The 20,895-nt window shown below is 45.6% G+C and overlaps 3 protein-coding genes and 1 non-coding gene across 6 annotated transcripts; 2 read left to right on the top strand and 2 right to left on the bottom strand.

Annotated features, from left to right (window-relative positions):
- Positions 1-665: 665 nt before the first annotated feature.
- LOC133929289 (RGG repeats nuclear RNA binding protein A-like) lies at positions 666-3,876 on the bottom strand. 2 transcript variants are annotated; one of them, XM_062375987.1, is made up of 6 exons: positions 3,471-3,876; positions 2,803-3,190; positions 2,583-2,721; positions 1,524-1,682; positions 1,383-1,436; positions 666-1,057 (listed from the first exon to the last, which is right to left on the bottom strand). In XM_062375987.1, exons 1-6 carry the CDS (start codon positions 3,658-3,660, stop codon positions 872-874), a joined length of 1,116 nt encoding a protein of 371 aa, XP_062231971.1. In that variant the 5' UTR covers positions 3,661-3,876; the 3' UTR covers positions 666-871. The 2 variants fall into 2 exon arrangements, with proteins under 2 accessions (XP_062231971.1, XP_062231972.1); XM_062375988.1 differs by lacking the exon at positions 3,471-3,876 and adding an exon at positions 3,275-3,450.
- A 337-nt stretch (positions 3,877-4,213) lies between these two features.
- On the top strand, positions 4,214-4,286 carry TRNAV-UAC (transfer RNA valine (anticodon UAC)). Its single transcript has one exon. It is a non-coding gene; the product is annotated as a tRNA-Val (tRNA).
- Positions 4,287-8,007: 3,721 nt separating this feature from the next.
- On the top strand, positions 8,008-10,426 carry LOC133929288 (uncharacterized). Its single transcript, XM_062375986.1, has 3 exons — positions 8,008-8,261; positions 8,874-8,984; positions 9,085-10,426. Exons 1-3 carry the CDS (start codon positions 8,076-8,078, stop codon positions 10,399-10,401), a joined length of 1,614 nt encoding a protein of 537 aa, XP_062231970.1. The 5' UTR covers positions 8,008-8,075; the 3' UTR covers positions 10,402-10,426.
- An 828-nt stretch (positions 10,427-11,254) lies between these two features.
- On the bottom strand, positions 11,255-18,898 carry LOC133929287 (probable hexosyltransferase MUCI70). 2 transcript variants are annotated; one of them, XM_062375984.1, is made up of 9 exons: positions 18,184-18,898; positions 14,324-14,563; positions 14,011-14,224; positions 13,793-13,902; positions 13,514-13,713; positions 12,674-12,777; positions 12,123-12,310; positions 11,840-12,039; positions 11,255-11,654 (listed from the first exon to the last, which is right to left on the bottom strand). In XM_062375984.1, the coding sequence occupies exons 1-9, from the start codon at positions 18,434-18,436 to the stop codon at positions 11,448-11,450; spliced, it is 1,716 nt and encodes a 571-aa protein (XP_062231968.1). In that variant the 5' UTR covers positions 18,437-18,898; the 3' UTR covers positions 11,255-11,447. The 2 variants fall into 2 exon arrangements, with proteins under 2 accessions (XP_062231968.1, XP_062231969.1); XM_062375985.1 differs by lacking the exon at positions 18,184-18,898 and adding an exon at positions 15,322-15,463.
- Positions 18,899-20,895: the final 1,997 nt, after the last annotated feature.

The following is a 20,895-nucleotide window of genomic DNA, read 5'->3' as shown; positions in this document are numbered from 1 at the left end:
CATTTTCTTCTTATATTTTTCCATTAGATTTTAAAGGAGTTTTTATGGTATATCAACATATTATTTTCTCTTTATATTTTTCCCACAGGGTTTTAGAGAAGTTTTTTAAAGTAGTCCATATATAAGATAATTGATCAAAGGAGAGTATTATGAACAGACATTCCAACTGGTGATCAATTAACTGCCATACGGTTAAGCAATCAAAGGAGACATCCGTCGGAGCAAACCGTTCCTCAGCGAACAGACACATTTGCTGTCTCTTGGACTTGAATATATACGTAACTACTGTTCATCAATAGATACGATTTCATCTCTCGACCCACTGTAACCTCTCTTTGTATTCGCTACTCTATTCACAATACCCCTTCCGGCCGTTGGTTCCGCATCGGCGCCCGTGAGCACCTCCGCCAGACCCAAGACCAGTGAACTTCCACTCGTTGCTCCATCAAGCAGAGTGCAGCTCCGGCAGGCACCCGAAGGCTGCAATTACTATCAGGCTATCAGCACTATACGGCAGCGCCGTGGGTCTGAGGCTGGATCCGTATCGATATCCAAATTTCGGCAGCAGCATCTGACTGCAGGCACCCTATGAATTACCAGCATCTGGAAACGAACAGCAGGCACCACGCAACAAAAAATAAAGCTGGCAACTCGTGAGAAATGACTGAGTCGGCGAGAAAGCGGGGTATTGATAATAGCCTACAAAATTCTGGCAAGCAACTCTGATATACAAAGTCGACTGACACAGCGGAGAGTAAACAACGTGCGACACCATTATTTGCCCGATTCGCATTGGGACAGTGACCTGCGGATGAACAAAACTCGATGTTGACAGCAAAGATGATACGGTGTTTGAGGCAGTAGATGTGTTTCACTTCCCACCAAGCGACGGGAATTCGGCTTGGTCTTGAATTGCAGGAGCAGCCGGTGGAGCGCGATAACCCCCACCATATCCCCCTCTGAACCCCCCACGGTCCCCGCGGCCCCTGCCACGACCACGGCCACCATAGTACCTTTCTCCTTCAGCAGGTTTCAAGAACTCATTGATGCTCAGAGACTGAAAAGAAAGAGATGGACTCCCCATTAACACGTGCTATATAGTAAAAAAGTGTAAATGCTGACATTTGACTGAATGCACCAAGCAGGAGAAATAGCTATAGCAGTTTTAACCACAAGACGGAGGAACAGCAAATGAATCCAAGATGACAGGTAAATTTTAGTGTGTTCATGAAGTTCAGAAAGATCAAAAATAGGAATCACCGTAATTAAGTGTCTATTGCTAATTACACCAGAATGGAAAACAAACTTTGCAGTATCTCAGAAGCTTGATAAGGGGAAATTGGAAACGTAATAAATATTAATAGAGGAGAAAGATGCAAGACCTTCTTAGCACGTTCAGCATTTTCTTTCTTCTTCAGCGCATCCTTATCGGAACCCTACAAAGAAATTAATTAATTATGCTTGGACATCTCCATTAAGTTATGACAGCATGAAAAGATTACAAGGCATAATGGCAAAATTACCAATTTTATGAAAACATCATCATTCCCTTTCTTGGTGGAAAGTGGCTGCATAGACCGCAGATCCTTATCAACTTCAACCTTCCTCTCTTCAGTCTTTAAGGCAAGAAGTGCCTTCCGCTTTTCCTCCCTTATTTTCTCAAACTCCTCAAGAGTCATCTCCTATATCATCAAACATTTCATTCAGATAAGCATCAACATGGCAACAGATGTCAGTACAATAAATGAATAAGGTACTGAAAAATCTTCTTTATGTATGAAAGCAGCTTATAGAGCTAGGGGACCTGAGTTGACTCAAAAATATATACAGTTGTAACAATCACCTAGCTTTAAACTGCCCCTGGAAAAGCAATTATGATGAAGAAAGTATGAAAAAAATTGCAGCAACTCTCAAGTTAAAGTACTGCACTGGATATAATAGCCAAATTGTCACTGTAGCTACTACTAATTACCTGTCAATTAGTAAGATAAATTCAATAGCCTTATTGGTACCACAAGCTTGCTTTAACAATGAGTATTTCCTAAGATATGTACATTTCCAGAAACAGGAAACAGATTTCTAAGTTGCAAGAAACTTAGTTTGCTACGCACTTTTCCACCAGCACTGTGAGCTACCAATATGCAAGTCATGAAGCCATAACTCTATGGCCCCTGTGAATCTAAACAAAATAATTTGGATATGCCTGTATTTGTTGAATAATTGTTTAGAGTATTCCTAAAAACGTCTCCATATCCCACTAGCTGACAGAAGACAACAATGCCAGGATGGTTTTGAATATGCCGAATAACTAAGACGAGCTGCACACGTTAACTTCTGCAAAATTAATCAATATACAAAAAACACAAAAGCAGAATAAACAACATCCACACAGCAAACAAGTTAACAACGAAATAAATGTTTAGGCCATGAGACAAATTCAGCAACATAAACATTTAACAAATCACACTTATTGTGATGTTGAGAATAGCAGTGGAGTAATATAGACATAGTAATTTTTCCTTCAAAATATACCTTAAACCATACAACTTTATCAAACAAATCTACATCCATAATGCATGTACCTTATCCTCTTCCTTCTCTTCTTCCTCATTCACAGTGGCATCCTTATTATCCTTGTTCTCCTCTGCCTGTGGAGCATCCTCCTGTGCATCCTGCTTCTCAGGAACAGGGGCATCCAGCTTCAGGCCTTCCTCAGTTTCCCTGGTCATCCAAACAGCACAAGTTAACTCTATCATCATCATGCGGATATCAACAGCTTATAATAAAACACAGCTATCTTACTGGGCAATAATTTCATCAGTGGTAGTTCCCCAGTTCCCGCGGCCTGCACCCTCACGCTTCACTTCATACCCACGGCCAGTACCGCTGTGACGCTCATAGGTCCTCCGAGGCGGCCTCTCAGAGTCATCACCAAACTCACCATCACGGTAACCACCCCGCCGGCCACCGCCTCCACGGTAGGGTGGCTGAGGGCCCCTCTCCCTGTCCTGGGCGCCTTCACCTCCAGCTCTGGCACCACCTCCAGCACCATATCCCCCCTGAAACCCATTGGCGTCTTCGCTGCCAAACTCACGGTTCTGGCCATACCCTCGCCCGCCTCTGCCACGGCCACGTTCACCGCGCCCGAATCCTCCACGGGAGGGTGCACCACCACTGCGGGAATCCCTCACTGAAACATGCAGTACACTGAACATAAGCAATCTGTCCATACAAAACTCGTCTTTTATGGCAGCAATGGCTAAAATCAGATTACCTATTCCGAATGTCACAAATATTCTTTCATAACATGACATCAAAATTTATGCTCCGTATACTAATCACTAAGATATCCTAAAATTACTCAGAAAAACCTATCTTTTCATAATCCACGCCTCAAAATGGGGACAAAACCCAATACCTACACTCTAGACCCCAGATCGAGCACCCACGCAACCCAACCCCGAACTCACCGGCCTGCGCAGGGGGCGCAGGCTTGGTTAGCAACTTGGCGGTGGCTGGCTGCGCGCCCTTTCCGGCGGTCGCTGCTGCCGACTTCTTCGTCTCGGCCTTTTGCTTCGCAACAGCGGCAGCGGCCAGCAGCTGCGTGGGGTCGTCGTTGTCGTCGGCACCCAGGATGTCAAAGGGGTTCATGGTCGCCATGGAGACAGCGGCGGCAAAAGTCACACTGCGCTCGCGTACTTGTGGGTGAGGACTGGGGAACTGACCCTTCTGGCTACAAGACTCGCCTGCCGGACCGCATCGGCATGGCTCTGGAGGTCGGGGCGCAGGATGCTACGGTTTCAGCGGGGCGGCGGCGGCGGCGGCGGAGACGAAGGGGAAGAAGAAGTGTATGAGGACGTACAAACCCTAGCCGCACTCCTATTGCTCGCGCGAGCCCATATTCTTTCGCCATAGATTTGGCGGCGCGAAATTACTGCCGTGCCCTCGGGCTGATGAGGTGTTCAGTGCCGTTGAGGCGCCGTTAACCGTGTGAGTGATGGGTAGTTACGGGATTCGCGGGTTGCGTGGGTCCCGCGGGATTGATGCTGCGCTCGTGTGGTGGGATATCAATCGAGCGGCTGAGATTGTTCTTCGCGTGTAGAAACGGGGCTTGGCCTGTCGGTGTTGAAGGATTCTCTGCGGCTGTGTTGTGTGAGGGTTATGGTGCATATGGATTATTTCTTATGGTAACGGTGTCATTTTCAACGCTCAAGTTGCTGTGGTGTAGTGGTTATCACGTCAGTCTTACACACTGAAGGTCTCCAGTTCGATCCTGGGCAGCAACAATAGGTGGTAATTCTCTTCCTTTTTTTTTTTGTCCCGTTCTTTGTTTATTACGTTTTTGCCCTTCAAGCTTCTTTCCATCCCTCTGGGCTCCAACGCATCACGTGTCAGGCGGACACGAGAACCATCAGCCCAGATAATTAACTACATCCTGCGTAACACACCTGATTTCGGTCGACCATGCGCAAGCCGCGAGGAAGCAAAAATAGAGAGCCAACTGCCACTCTACCGTGATATGGTAAGTAGGAACCCCACCCCCATATAGTGGGATCCACTGTCCATACGAGTTCTTACTCCCTAGGTGCGTGCTTGAGTGGAGGCGGGGCTAGGCACGGCAGAACGCGATGCGGTCAGGGCTGGTGTTGTTGGGCGCCGTGATGTTCAGCTACCTCCTCTTTTGCGTCAGATTCAAGTCCTACCACGATCGTGCTAGTAAGCCATGGAGCCATCCCACGACTCTATCGCCCGTCGTGATGGATGCATTTGACGACTTTAGCGCTAACCACCCGGGGGTGGGGTGATCTCGCGCATTCCAAGGACTTGCCGTTGTACTTCATGATTGAGATGTGGATCGTAGGAAGCTAATGTTTTGAGGCGAGTGTGGTTGTGTCATTTCGACAAATGTCGAACACCATGTACGCATATCTTGATCGAACTGATTTGGGCTTTTGGCAACCTAAAAAGTTTCATTTTCTCACCTGGTTCATGTTGAGATTTTTCCTATTGTTTCCAAACCAATCTATCCTTCATGCCCAATAAAGCTTGCTATTTGATAGATCGTGCATGGAGAAATCACCGGTTAGTGTCGGATGATGTGAAAAAGAAAGCTTGCTATTCGGATGACTGTGCTCTCACTTGTAGTGTCATTCTAAATGATGAACTGGTCAGGGTGGTAGGATGTGAAGACGCAAAAAACCTTTGAGATAATTAGATAGTTTTAGAAGGTACTCCTTCCGGCCACAAATATATATGTTTTGGATAAGATCTGATTAAAACTTGTGAAACTTTGATTATCAATTATTTTTAAAATGTTCTATTTGAAAACATGAAAGTTATATCCGTTAATTTATCTTGAAAAGTACTTTCGCAATCTAATAAATTATTGTATTTTATAAATATATTTTAGTAAAAAAAATAGTCAAAGGTCCAGAACGTCAAGTATTTTTTACAGAGTACTAAGCAAGTAGGTGAGGATGAAAGATATTGAAAACATGCTTACCACGCTTAGGATCTCATATTGGCTCGTATACTCTTTAAGTTTTCGGCTCTTGTAACATGGTTCGCTATGTGGTGCTATTTCTGAAGGAACAAGAAATTTCAAATGAGTATATTACTGAAAATTGTGTGCCAAACTTCCATTTGTTGCAATACTTCAAATGATGTGTTGCAATAGTTTGATCATGATTTGGAATGTTTTGCTCCATTAGTTCATAAATATGTGTCGGTTTAGAATTTGAGTGGTCAACTTTTGTAAACTTTGGACTTTTAGAGTACGTACAATGGGGGTGTTTAGAGGAGATGTTATGGAAAAAAATCAGATTTTTTCACAACTGCAGTAGCACAGGTGCTTAGATGGGGGCAAGGTGTTTATTTAAGTACAACTGCTTATATTAGTACTAACAAGATAGTTAATCATATTTAAATATATATAATTTTTTTATTGAAAATTACAATTTTGAAGTACATATAGTTCTTATTTACATTACAAATTATAATTTTATGTAGATGCTTAGCACTCTCTTTTCTTAAGCATCCAGCATTATTCATGTCCTTACGGGGTTTAATGTTGATAGTTGGTGTTGGAGAGTTAACTTCTGTCGCAGGGATCCTGAAGGATCCCTTTTTAGAGATTCGGTTGAGGGATGATCCTGAACAAGTTTGCTGGAGAAATAAATGGATATGAATGCGATGGCTGGCAGGGGTGGAATGATCCAATGCAAAAAGGAGTAAATGCACTGGGAGTTTAGACAGGTTCGGACCGCACAGAGGCGTAACACCATTCTATAAATGTCCTGAGAATGCCCCTCAAGGATATTGCTGGTTACATGAATGTTTGTCTATCCTAGAGCCTGGGACTCTTTGTTCTTCGGTCTGTGTGTATCTGTTGGCTTTAGGTGCTCTTGGGCTTCTCGATCTTCTCTACTTCCTTAACTGCTTCAGCTTTTCCTGAGCCAGAAAAAACCCCCCCTCTTCTTGTCCGTGCTGCCGGCTGCCTTAAATACCCGCCGGCAATAGCGTGCCCCGAATGGGAGGGCACGAGTTCCAAAGCGTCATAAATGGAAAGGGCGTCATCATAGCCTCTGCGCGAAGTGACCGGGGGTGGAAAATACGCCCCGCGCCCGGTCATCCGTCACCATAAATGCACTGGCAACGGACGCCGTGGAGAGAGCCCACCGGGTAGTCACAGAACGGCCCGCCGTGCCCGCCCTGTCTTGTTCTCCTGCCACAGCAGCGCGGCAGACGGAACGCCTCGGCCCTCACGACGTTATCCCGAGACGTGTCAGATGACACGAGATGGGACCCGTGCATTTAATGTCCCCACGCCCTTCTGCCAGAATGTGGCAGGAACTGACACCGAGTGTGACGGGAGCAGTTGGAGGTGACAGGCCACGCGCGCTCTTAAATGCGGCCTCGGGCCTTTGACTGGCTGACACCTCATCAGTGGACCCCTGTGGGGGCCACTGACGGAGGGGCTTCCTGGGTCGTCGGGGAACCGAGTGCTCGGGGGTCACTGTTCACCTCCCCGAGCACTCTCTCCTGAGAATGCCCTTTCTTGGTTCTCGGGGAACCGAGTGCTCGGGGGCTACTGTTCACCTCCTCGAGCACTCTCTCCCGGGCATGCTTGTACGGATCCTTGGAGGACCGAGTGCTCGGGGGCCGCTGCACGCAGCCCTGAGCACTCTCTCCCGGAACTTCCTTCAGTGGGTCCTCGGGATACTTGGGTGCCCGGAGGGCCACCGCTCACGGTCCCAGGCACACTTCTCCCGGTACTTAGCTTTTCTGGTCGTCGGGGGACTCGGGTGCTCGGGGGTCACCGTATACCTCCCCGAGCACTTTCTTCCCGGCACTTAAACTTCGCAGATCATCGGGGAACCTGGGTACTCGGGGATCACTGACTGTGGCCCCGAGCACCCTCTCCCGAGACTTAATCTTTTTTGCCTCGCGGAGGTGATCCTGCGGGATGACGCCATGTGACGGATTGCTGACCTGGCCTCGAGATTCGGGGACCCCCGGTTCCTGATTCACCGACAGTTGGTTTATGCAAAACTATTCGTGTTGATAATTACTTAAATATTTGTATTTTTACTAACATATTGTGTGGAAATAGATGAATATTGTATAGATTTAATGTATCTGTTAAGCAAAAGGTCACTTTTTTTAAGAAAAAGAGTGCAAGCAAGAATTGTGAATGCATCATGTGAATTTTGCAATAATTTAAATGAGAACGCCAACATAAAGCACAAAGAACATGTCATCCTTCCTCACCCTAGTGTTCCTAAAGAAACCATATGAATTGAGCTGTTGCATAGAAATGTTAAAAAGTTGATGGAATCTCAGGAGCTCAATCCTTGATCCAAAGAAGGGCACCTACGGTGGATATTCCAGACCCTATCCGCACGAATCGTAAAGCAAAACCTCGTGCCCGGCCGGCAGCCGCCTGCGTCGTCTCCTGCTCAAAACCGTGACGAGCGCAAGTTCAAATCCCTCACCTTTTTCCAGAGCCTTCCCTTACCGACCGTTGCGCCTCTCTCTCTCTCTCTCTCTCTCTCTCTCTCTCTCTCTCTCCAACTATGCAGAAGAGCCAGGGAGCCAAGTCGACGGCGCGGCGGCGCCCGCTCCGCGTCCTCTCTAGCAACAAGGCGCGACGCGCGTCGGAATCCCTCCGCTGCAAGCCCCCTCCTCCTGCCGCCGCGGCCGACGCGGCGCTTGACCGCCTCCTCCTCGCCCGCTCCGACCTCGCCAGCATCGTCTCCCAGGTCGACACCCCCCCCCCCCCCAGAAACCCTATCTCTCTAATCTCCATATCGTTCAGTATTCGGTGATTTAGTGATGTCGGAACCTGTGCTTTCGTTTGAGGAAATGGATTATCGACTGAACTATCTGGTCAGATTAGATTGGTGGTCTGGTGGGGTTTTGCTGCGTTTACCGGTCTTAGTCGCGATCTGGGGTGGCGAATTCGTAGTGATGTTCTGTATTAACGGACAGTGCTTGTGTACTAGTTTTTGTATAGCTTATAACGGGTTAACTGAAGAAACATCCATTCTGCTTCCTTGGGGCGGGGGGGGGGGGGGCGTGTTTTGTAGATTTTAACTGTTTATCTATGTACTCGATTTGTGATTGCCGATCGGAATATAGCCTGTATGAAGTGAAGAAAAAACGAGTATCTTTGTGTTTTCCTGAATTGAAATGTAAACCGTTCGCTCGTGCATGAATCAGTTAGTGTCTCGGTGATCCTTGAATCAGCGGTAGTCTACAGGGTTATATGCAGTCCAAAATTAATTTTAAATGTCAGCGTTTTCGTTTGTGTAACATAAACCTGTCAAATTATTTGTTCTTTATAACGTTTCCTCGTGTTTTCTGTTGATTAGATTGACGAATTGATATCTGATGCCCTTCAATGCCAAACTATGCCCAAAAGAGGGAAACAAGAGATAGAATCCTTCAGCGGCTTCTTATCAGACACTAATTCTTCCTTGAAGGTGTGTACTGTCATAAAATCGTTCATTTACCTGAAACATCTAAACATGAGCCCTTTGTATTGTAGATATATTTACCATCATGCTTTTTCTTTGTAAGCAGCAATGGTCTTCAAGACTGAAGCAGGCATTAGAAAATTGTCCAGTGAAAGTCGAAAATGTCTCAAAACATACTCTGGGAACCTGTTCAAATTCTGCTGCAAAAGGGTATGAAAAGTTGATCTGCAGCAGCAGCAACTTACTCGATCCAGTAGCAACGCCTTCATGCAACTTGTTGAACTGCAGTAGCAGCAACTTACCTGAGGCCGACATGATTGTCTCACCTTCACCACTTGTCTCATGGCGTACTGGGGCTTGTATGGTCGAGAGTGGAAAGCAGTTATTTCTCTTGACACCATTGCCAAAAACCAAAGCATGCTCATTAAGGTGTCCAACATCAAAAACTCAAGTGAAGACAACTTCCAGCATGGATCAGCGGAATCTTCCCAGTTTACCTGTTTGGAAATTAACCATTTCTGATGATGATCATCCTGATCTGGAGCAAGGTGTGAAAGTAAATGAAGCAAGGACTGGCACCGTAACACCTCATGTTACTACAGCAAACAAGGGCTCTTTAGTAGACAGGCTCCGTTCCCCTTGCACTTTCTCAATTCAGAAGAGCACGAGAGCACTGCCCGATTCATGCCTTAATACATCATTATCAAGTAAACAGCAGCTGTTCTCTCCAATACTGGAGGGCTCAAGGAAGGAAGACGCTGTAAGTGATGGACCAACCCAGGGTGACAAACGTTCTGAAACCTGTGAGGACCTATCATCATCTGATGAAGTCTCAAAGGATCTGGCATCAAGGTATGACCTATATGGGTTCAACCGATCTACCAAAAACACCCACCGTAGGAGAGAAGCCGATGATACTCTTCAGTGGTTCCTGTCACCCCTCAAGACCTGTGTGCTATTGGATCCGTCGGATGATAAGCCAATTCCAACTCCAGCAGGCAATAACAAGAAGGGAAAACAGGATGTTTCTGATGATGACAAGACCATCCAAACTCCTGCAGCGCATAGCAAGGCTCTGCTTGGTACTCCCTGGAAAGGCTTGGAAAGCACTAACCTGAAGGGAAGGCGGGCTGGAGAAACTACTCTCAAGAAGGAACTAGGTACTCCCTGGAATGGCTTGGAAAGCACAAACCTGAAGGGAGGGCAGGCTGGAGAAACTACTCTCAAGAAGGTACTAGGTACTCCCTGGAAAGGCTTGGAAAGCACTAACCTGAAGGGAAGGCAAGCTGGAGAAACTACTCTCAAGAAGGAACTGTGGACTAGATTCGAGGCCGTCTCAACCAATGAGCTGCACTTTGATAAGTCAGTCTTCCAGAAGACAGACGGAAGGCGTTTCCTGGACATGCTTGAAGAGGCCTCATGATCCTGAAATGTAGAGGAACAGGTTGGTCCTGGTAATGACTTTTGGCTGTTGGAAGGTGATCTGGGACGGTACAGGCATGATGAAGGCTGTTGGTTGCCTAGGCGCCCCCTAGCCAGTGTTCTTTGACTTGTTTGGTGACTTTGGATGGTTGCATAAAGAGATGCGAGATGCATGAACGAAGCTGGAAAAATTTATAATGAAGCTTTTTAGTTGTCTTGAAATACTCTAGTTAACAGTAATAATTACCTATATGATTTGTTCTCTTTAATATACACTACTATTAATATGCGCTAGAACTAAACAAGCAATTAGTTGCGCCACGACTAAGAACACCACAAATTTCACCTGACAGAGCGAGACATTATCTTAGACGATTGCTTGGGTAAATAATATGTACTTAGCAACTGGCACGTCTAGCTTAGTCTGTAGAGAGCAATGCTCTTAACCCTGCGGTCGTTAGTTCGAACGCATGTTTATGTCTTTTTCTTCTTTACATTTTCTTGCCTTCCGTAACATTTTTATCGGCCCAAACGCAAACCTTTCTATCACGCTGGGCGGCTGACGGCTTGCTGCATGGGGTATGCCGGTATGGATTTTTTCCCGTGCTGCCATGCCGCTGGCCCCAATCCGCGTCGCACTGCCACCACCGTGACACTTTGCCTGTGCGCGCCATCCGGCCGCAGGGCTGTGCTGCGCCCCGACCGCCGGGACCACTCCCCTGGACCCTGGTCGAATCGTCGCTCCTCCTACCACTGGCAGGCCATCAAAAGGTTTCAGTTTCAGAAAAGAAGAGGGCAGTGTCCTTGCGTCTTGCGACCTTGATCCAATTTCCCCAGAGGAAACAAAAAAAAAGGGCTGGCCCCAATCTCAATGAGCAGAATTGAATATTGATTTGCGCTGTTATTTACAACAACAATGAAGAATAACTATGAACAGATTTTGGCGAGGAAAAATTACAAGCCCCTGCCCCTAGTGGAACCAACTGACATCCCAATACACCGCTGTATAAGTGAGAGAGTCCAGACTATGCTGAAGGGGAACTTACGTCACATAACACCCATCCCTCCGGCGACGGGTTTCGGGAGACGCCTTCGCGAGCTCGATTTCTTCTCCTTTTTCCGCTTCACGGAAGGTTTCTTTGATGGAGAAGCTTTCCTGCTACCTGGTCTGAGTTTTCGAGATGGTTGGTCGGTCGCTGAAGGAGGCTTCCTACCAGACGCAATCATCTGCTCTAGTAGCTCCCTGTGGTATGCCTGGTGCAATGTCAACAGCAACAAAAGATAACTGTAAGCTTAACATGTGCGGTCAGTAGGAGTACACCCAAAATAAAGGCTAACTTGATCATGAGTTGAGTTGTGCACTAACTGTCAGGTAGTTGTGCACCAAAAAAGTGCTTGAGGACCAAAAACCATAACGGATTATGGATCAGCTGCAATACCTGAACAACAAAGTTGCGCCTTTCACAGTCCAGGAACATTTCAGGCATCCAGCCAACTCTAGCCCTAATTTTGTCCCGGACGGTGCTGAAACTTATTTGATCTCTGGAGGTGAAACGGTCAACTTCATTGAACCATAGGCATGTGAAGAGATTTGTTATGGGGATGTGTTCTCTGATGATCACACAACCTTCAGGGACATCTGCATGCAATGCAAAAGGGACAAGATTAGTGTTTAAGAAAGAAACTGAAGTTCTCTTACCATAATCTGATGAGATTACTGACCACTTGTGATAGGAAGCTTAGCAGGAGAATAATGTGCCAGGCCCTCATTTCTGTAAAACTCTATTTGGTAATCAATTGACGCATTGTCATACTTTCCAGCAGCTTTATTAGCTTCTGCTTCTTCAAACACATCAAAGCGTTTGTAATGCCGAGAGATCGCAAAAGTAGTATTATTCCTCCACAGAAATCTAAATGGTAGAGTTAGCAATCAGATTAAACACCATCTTTGACAGGAACTTAACAGCTGATTTTTTATAAAATAGTCAAGCATTTGCAATTCTATGATGCTAAAATGATGGAAAACCTGGCGGATTCTAACATCAGCAGATCAACAAGGAAATACAAATGCAAGAACTGCGAACCTAAGTTTTCTTTTTTTTAGGTAATAACTGCGAAACTATGTGAGCAGCTATCATCGAAGAAAGTTTTCCAAGAAAACTGTTGACGAGTACAGTCCAAACCCACCACAGATCCAAATATGTTGTAACTACTTCACGATAGAAATGGCATGTTGCAGTTGTATGAAATTAAAGACGACCTCACGAGCATACCTCTCAAGCAGGAGATAGGGATCCGCAAAGAGCTGAAGTTTTGCATCTATCCAAACTGAAAATCTCACATTTGGAAAAAGCCTATGGAGCAGAAGTTTTGGAATCTGCGCAGATAAGGTATTTGTTCATTCAAGATGCTCAATACAATGCACAAATAAATTTCTTTTTGAAGAATTTTAAGTTAGACATCTGAAGAGAATTCCTTTAAACAACACCTAAAAAACCACATGAAAGGTTAAACTTGTGACCTCTCACACGACAATGAGTGGCCTCAGCTGCTGAGCCATAGTATCATTCCCTGTTTGAAACAAATTAAGGTTTTAGGATCCAAGGGAAGGTAAAAGAGCATCCCAGTGAAGTCTGTTAAAATAGGTCAGCATATGTTGAGTATTTATGAGCCACAAAAGATGGATAGCTCAAGAGCATGTTTTGCACAGTAGCTACCTCAACAAGTTTCCAAGCATACTGTCCATATCACTTTATCATTTTCTTTGCTCACAAAACGAACATTTAAGCATTTAATTTGTCCAAATTTCTCATGATACATTAACCTTAGCTATTAGTATATAATTTATATAGCCAGTGTATCATGTCAGCTACCTTCTACTTGACAACGAGCCGTGGAAAGATCCAGTACATGCAGCATTGTAGTGTTTTCTGCTCTAAAAGAAGCTTCATGTGCTTAGATTAGGTGCTCCTTCAGATATGAGGTTCATGTTCATTAGGGAAGAATGATGGAATCTAGCATTTTTTGTTGCTTACTAAAAATGGTGCACATAATTCGAAGCACATATCACAAGGACAAACATTGACAGTTATTGCAATTCATAAGGAAGGCACCTTCCCCGTACGCCTTGGATCTTCATAAGGGAGGTTTCGGGCAACCACTAGCCTCCATAGTCCAATTTTATTATTGCTGTACAGCGAACTAGAATTATTGACATAAGCCTCTGTTTCTTCATCTACGAACATATAAAAACATGCATTTGCTTTCGAAAATTCACTGATATTCCTCGGATGTTGAATCATATCATAATTCCCTGGGGAATGATATCAAATGGTTAGCAGATAAATTGATTGCAACCATAGTTAATACTATTAGTACATAGTGCTGATTACCAAAAATAGCAGAAGCTACAACTAGCTCACGGCATTGCTCCATCTCTAGCAGATCATCGTCCTTGATGTCAAATCCAGTACCTTTGCCAGGCTTATCTCCTCTAACAAAGCTGATAAAAAAATAGTATAAACCATTTACTTGGGTTCTCACATTTCAAACAACAAATTCTTTGGAGAAATGTGGATTTAGTCTGAACAAGGATATGCATGTAACCTACCCGCAGTGGACAGTCATTGATTCATTAATGTCGAAAGATTTATTTCTCTGCTCCAGAGATGGATGTCCTCCAAATCCAGAGCCCTGATTTGATAAATTTGCAGTGATACTGTCTTCAGATACATAATTTAGGTTCTTTAGGACAGGAGATGGTGAAGCCTGTAGAGGCATCAGGGCAAATGCCTGATCTACGGAGACATAGCAAACAGGACATGCTACAGGGGGAAATGAGAACAGATCATATATGGTCAGTGAAATGTTAGACACAAAATAATTTGCAGTGCTACTAGAAAGATGCAAAGAACAAATCTTACGCCGGGGTCCAGTGCGTTTCTTATCAACCAGGGGAGGAGGAACTGAGAAACCTTCACAAGGATACGTAAAGTTTGCATATGAAAGATGAAGCCGATTTGGAAGCTCAATTTTGTTAACAACACTGGTGGAATATTGGCCTCCAGACATCATTAGAGGCCGCGTTGTGCTGGGATACACTGACTTCTGTATGGCATTTGGGACTTCATAATTATTCACAATGCTAATTAAATTACTGTCATCTGAAACAAGTTATAAGAAAAACAGTCAGTGACCATACTTCCTAACAGCAAAGCACATTCCAATAGGAAACATTTATTTGACACTTCTTGGTGATAATTGAAGTTTTAGTAGTCCCTAACATTAACAAAAGAATACAACACGAGCAGCAAAATGGCCATTAATGGTTTGGATCAGCACACAACTTTCATGTTTGGCAGCCCCAATTAATTAATAACAAAAAATGATTACTAAAGGTCATGCAAGATAGGCACCACAGAGCTCAGCTCAACCATGCCATCTGAAATATTTTTATTTTTAAAAAAATAAAAAGTCTGAAATATTAAGAGCGCAATTCCATTAAGCCTCTAACAATTCAAACCACTACCATACGCATCAGCACCCTGATAGACACATTGCCTGAACCAAAATATATATAACACTACCAACAGACCAGGTCACCGGCTACAATACCCAACTATCCACATCGACGCAGGAGTAGGACGTGAGAAGGGGGCCTTCACACTATCGGCCAGTACGTAACTGGTCCAAGCATTTGACAGCATAATCTACGAGGAGTATGCACACACTATTGTTTCCCATTGTTTAAACCATCACAAACTAAGTGAGATTTTGTAAACGCCAGCTGCATGACCCAAACATATTACAAAGCTATCTAAAAGGCGCCCATTTCGCTACGACCAGGCTGGGGACCGGAGCGTGCGAGGCGCGCGCAGCAGCAGAGCAAACAAGCGGGAGCAGAGGCGTCAGCTCGCGGTACCTTTGACGACGGCGAAGAGGGAGCAGAACACGGCGGCGGACGCGACGGCGAGGAGCAGCAGCACGCCGGCCCTGCGCACTTGGGGCTCTAACACTCGACAATTTTATTACACAATTATTACTAAAAAATTATAACAAAAAATGATTATAACTCTTGTCTAAAGTATAAGGCTTTCTTTTTTTTGAAGCAGATCTCGCGTCGGGCAAGGGGGGGGGGGGGCAACAAAAACTCAATGCCCCAACCATTGCCACCCTCGCCTTCCGATGGCCGCCGCTATAGGCGATGGCAGCGACGACGGCAGCCAGCGGCCACACCAAGTGGTGTTGACCGTAGCTTCCTCCTCTCTCTCCATCTCTTTCCATGGGCAGATCTGGATCTTGAGTTGACGTGTTTTGTCGTGCTGCTACCTGGCCGACCCGACTGTCCTAAATATGGATCTTGCTCCTTCCGACAGTCTTGGTGGCCTCTGAGGCCGGATTTGTGATGATATTAAGGCGGGATCCGTGCTGCTCACGTCGGCGATGGGGTGTGACGCCATGCTCTGCCAGGCCTCCACTGTGTGGTACCTCCACGACGCTCGAGCTCCTGGCATGCTTCGCCCTCTTCACACATGCACGGTGGCACACATGATGTCCCAAATCTATGAGTCATCGATGTCTTCTACACATTGCCACCCAGATATTCATGCCTCGGCAAGGATCTATGCATCGGCGCGCTTGGACGACCATCATCGCCAAGCCCCGACTCTCCTGAGCCTCGAAGCTCCCTCCACGTTGATGATCATTCACCACCGCTCTGAGTGCCATGGCATACGCGTGTTGTGACTTTGGTGCAATGGCGCTCTAGGTCTCTTCTCGTGGCTCCCATCCTAGTCCCGACGCCTTGTGGGCTCCTCCTCTTGCTAGATTTATCTACTTCCCCCAGATCTAGCATGCGAGGATCTGCAGCCTAGCGTTGGCTCTTTGGGTTACGCATGCCCGAGGGGGCTACGATGCATTTGTGGTTTGATTGCATTTGCCCCCCTCCCTCTACACGATTAAGGGTGGGAACACCTGACAAAAGCTTTGTTTTAGCCTCCTATCGATGTTTGCACCGGCGACGCCCTCAAGTCGTCGTTCCCTCATTGGAAGTGGTGTTGTGGTGCTTCTCACCCTTTGCTAGGAGGCTCGTTGAGGGAAAATCCATTCCCTTTTTTTTCGGATGGGTGATGGTGGCATCTTTGACATCCTTACCTCCTTGGAGACGTCTAAGAGTTTCCTCCCTTGTGTGGGTGGCGACAAAGCTGGGGTCTGACACTTGGTTGTTCTACGACGGAGTTGACCATCTCAAGCCTAGTACAACTATGTAGATGTTCAGGTGTTTTGGTGCCTTTTGTCTAGTTTAGCTAGGTAGTTACCCGCTCTATTGTGGTTTTCTACTCGGTTTCTCCTTTTTCCTAATTTACGGAGTGTTGTTTGCCTATCAGGCTCTTCTTCTTATTAATATAATAGACAATTCTTCTATCGGTTCCTTTCAAAAAGCTCTTGTCTAAAGTAAGTGTAATTCCAATATAAACAAAATAAATTCATTCTCATCTGAATAAAAATAGAATTTGTTTCAAATTATTTTTTAGTGAAAGTTTCAAATTGCTCGAATAGTTTAGTTCAAATGAAACTTAAAGTTACTGGAAACCGACCAATTCATTGCTTACCCAATTTACCATCATGTGTTGTAGATGTAATTTCTAAACAGAAGTAGGGGATTCCTTTCTAGAACAGTAAGTATTTTATCTGGCCATATGAACAATCAAGCATTCTCTGTGCTGAACAATTGTATGTGGTTTGTGTAACATCCTAAGTTTTAACATGCTAATTAATTATGAATTTCACTCCAAATTAATTTTTTGTGAATTAAGCTAACTAAAATCAAGGGAATATGTATATGAATGTATATATACCAGTATGTATACATTCATATATATTAAATGAGCTAAGTATTCCAAATGCCCCAAATTTATTTCTAAATAAATCCCTACATGAATTGGTTTATGGTTTTTATGGTTCCTTGTGTGGAGAACTGAAATTGAATGTCTCTCAATTTCAAATCTATTCGTAGATTCTATTTAGCTCAATTCCAAATTGAATTCAAATCTTTTGATTCAAATCATCTTCAAGATCTCAAGATCCAAATCCAAATCACAATTCAAATGTCTCCATTTGAGTTTATGTCAAGACCAAACTCAAATCCAAATTCAAAAACTCTCTTTTGAATTTATCCCAAAACCCTTCTATTTTCCCTTTTTCTTTTCCTTTTCTTTTTACCCTTTTCTTCCCTCCCAGGCACTCGGCCTAACTCACCTCGTGCTGGCCTACTCGCGCGCGCTCGCCCGTGCCCACACGTGCGTTCGGTCGTCCACATGTCATGCATCCTACCGTCGCCCGCCCAGCCTCTGTCTTCCTCTCCTCCACCTCACAACCGCGACGCGCCGGCCGTCATCCTCTACTCTGGGAAAATATCCCTGTCCATCCTCCGCTCCCTCGTTCTATATCTCTTCTTTCTCTACCCATGCTCGCGCCGCCCATGCCTCTACCTCACGCGATTTTCGTGCCCACACATGCGCCTTCACACTATCGGCCAGTACGTAACTGGTCCAAGCATTTGACAGCATAATCTACGAGGAGTATGCACACACTATTGTTTCCCATTGTTTAAACCATCACAAACTAAGTGAGATTTTGTAAACGCCAGCTGCATGACCCAAACATATTACAAAGCTATCTAAAAGGCGCCCATTTCGCTACGACCAGGCTGGGGACCGGAGCGTGCGAGGCGCGCGCAGCAGCAGAGCAAACAAGCGGGAGCAGAGGCGTCAGCTCGCGGTACCTTTGACGACGGCGAAGAGGGAGCAGAACACGGCGGCGGACGCGACGGCGAGGAGCAGCAGCACGCCGGCCCTGCGCCGGCCGACCAGCCGCAGAGCGCGGTGCAGCAGCTGCAGCCGCTCCTTCTCCCCGCGCCACGCCCACCCCCTGGCTCCCGCCTTCCTCCCCACGCAGCCGGCGCCGCTGCCCGCGACGGACGCTAGGGAGCCGTAGCTCCCGGACCGCAGCCCCAGAGACGCCGCCGGGCCGCTCATCGCCGGCGCCCCCCTCTCATCCCAATCCCCAGATCGCGCCCACGCCTACCCGAGGCGCGAGATCCGCACCGCGAGCGCGAGATTCGGCGACGACGGCCTCGGCGTCGGCGAGAGGCAGCCAGGCGCGGGGGAATCAGATCAGAGGGGAGCCGATACGGATACTTAACGTGCGGGAGGGATGCGGCGAGTGGGATCAGAGGTGGGTGGGGCTAGAAGCGCGGCGCGGCGGGCGGCGGCGGCGGCGCGATTTGCTGGTTCGGAATTGGAGCCGAGCAGAGGAGGGTAGGTGCGCCGGCCTGCGCGAGCGAGCATGTGATGTGATGTGATTTTGGCTTAGCGCGTGGCGAGGCGAGACGACGCGCTGCGCCTGCGCTTGGGGACGGTTACCACTGCGCGCCCGCGCTGGCTTCCTCCGCCTCGCCCTCGCGTGTCAGCGTGTGCAGCGCGCTACTAGACTAGCAGTGACTGCATGGGCGGACGGTTGAAGGAGCTTCGGTTAAACGCGGCCTCGGGTTGACGGGGACTTCGAGTGGGGGTGATTGGATCTCGGCTTCGTAGAGGTTTATAAGTCTAGAGAGAAACATGTTTATTTCTCTGTATATACTGTTTTAATCTAATTTATTGGATATAAATATATATATTTATAATATAGTTTAGTTTATATAGATGGATCTATTTATTAGTGTTATAAAATCACCTTCGTATAAACAACCAATCAGAATATTAGCTCTGTTATTCATTCATACGACTTAAGATTTAATCGATTGAATATAAACTCAGATCAACCTGTTTAGATAGATACAGTCAACAACATAATCTTCTTTTTAACAAATATAACTTCATTTAATATGATTCCTTAGTTTACGTATACAGTAAATCCAGATAACAATCACACATCCAAATGACAAGAAAATATAACTCAGGTTTATCATCGTTTATTTCTTACCTACTTTTTTATCCGCTCCATAATTTTTTTACTCACCATTTCAATATAAATCTAATAAGCCATACATCTATATACGCTAGTGAATTTTTAGTGTTCAGAGTACAACAACCCGGCCGGATCTGAGGTTTTTTCTCGTAAGGTGACGGGTCAACGGGACGAGAGGTGGGTGTCGGCGCCTGCCGCTGATATAACAAGAAACTGCTTTGGTCTTTTTCTTGTTGGATTGTTGTGGCCGCCGGTGCCATTTGGCAGAGTGAAGCTGCACGCAGAGGACAGGTCAGAGTGAGGGCAAGGAGTGTCTGGCAAGTGAAAGCACGTTAATACTCAGCCAACCGGAAAGTCTCAAAAATTTCTGATCTATTTCATTCTGCAATGTCCTATATAAAATTGTTTTAAAGTGTCTTGTAAATTGGCTACGTCACTTGTTAGATGAAATAATCTCTAAGAATCAAAACACTTTTGTTTCTGGACGCTTAATCTCAGAGAACACAATTATTATCTTTGAATATATACAGTAGAAGCATAACCCAGATATAGTTAGCTGTGCCTATAAGCTTGATCTTTCTAAAGCATATGACCGGGTGGACTTGAGCTTCTCGGAGAATGCAATGTTCAAGCTCGGTTTTTCAAAAAAGTGGATTAAATGGATCATGCAATGTGTTATCACAGTCAGCTATTCAGTGAAATTTAATGAAGATTGTTGGAACGATTTACACCATCTCGTGGACTTCATCAAGGTGACCCTCTGTCACCGTTTTTATTCTTGTATTTGTTGCTGATTCCTTGTCGGCCCTTACCAGGACGCAGTGGCAACGAGAGGTTTAGTACCAGTGTCTATTTGTCCATCGACGTCGGTGGTGTCACACCTATTGTTTGCGGATGATAGTTTGCTATTTTTTAAGGCATCAGCGAATCAAGCAGGTATTGTGCAAGATGTGTTACATCGCTATGCAGTTGGCACGAGCAAGCTTATAAACCTAGCCAAGTGCAACGCTTTCTTTGGGGATGTTTGTAATGCTGAAACTCAGGAAGGGGTGAAAGGAGTGCTTGGGGTTGTACAGGACAGCTTTGAAGATCACTATTTGGACTGCCTGAACCAGAGGGGAGAATGAACAGAGGCAAGTTTCAGACTTTGCAAGCAAAATTAAGTAAGAGGCTTGTAGATTGGGGAGAAAAGTAACTAGATATTGGAGGGAAGGAGATACTAATAAAATCAGTCGTGCAGGCCATACCGACATATGTGATGAGTGTCTTTAAATTGCCGGTGTTGGTATGTCATGATCTGACTTGTATGGTACATAGTTACTGGTGGGGTGTGGAGAAAGGTAAGCAAGACACACTGGATTGCGTGGAACAAACTAATACTCCCAAAGAATCAAGGTGGTCTAGGCTTTTGAGACATGCGCCTCTTTAACCAGGCTTTGCTTGTTAGACAAGTTTGGAGATTGATCGATCGACCGGAGAGCTTGTGTGCTAGGTTATTAAAGACGAAATACTACAGAAGAGGGGATCT

The sequence above is a fragment of the Phragmites australis genome, chromosome 9 (assembly GCF_958298935.1).
Source record: "Phragmites australis chromosome 9, lpPhrAust1.1, whole genome shotgun sequence".
In the NCBI taxonomy this organism is placed as follows: domain Eukaryota; kingdom Viridiplantae; phylum Streptophyta; class Magnoliopsida; order Poales; family Poaceae; genus Phragmites; species Phragmites australis.
This window is presented reverse-complemented; position numbering and strand designations above follow the sequence as displayed.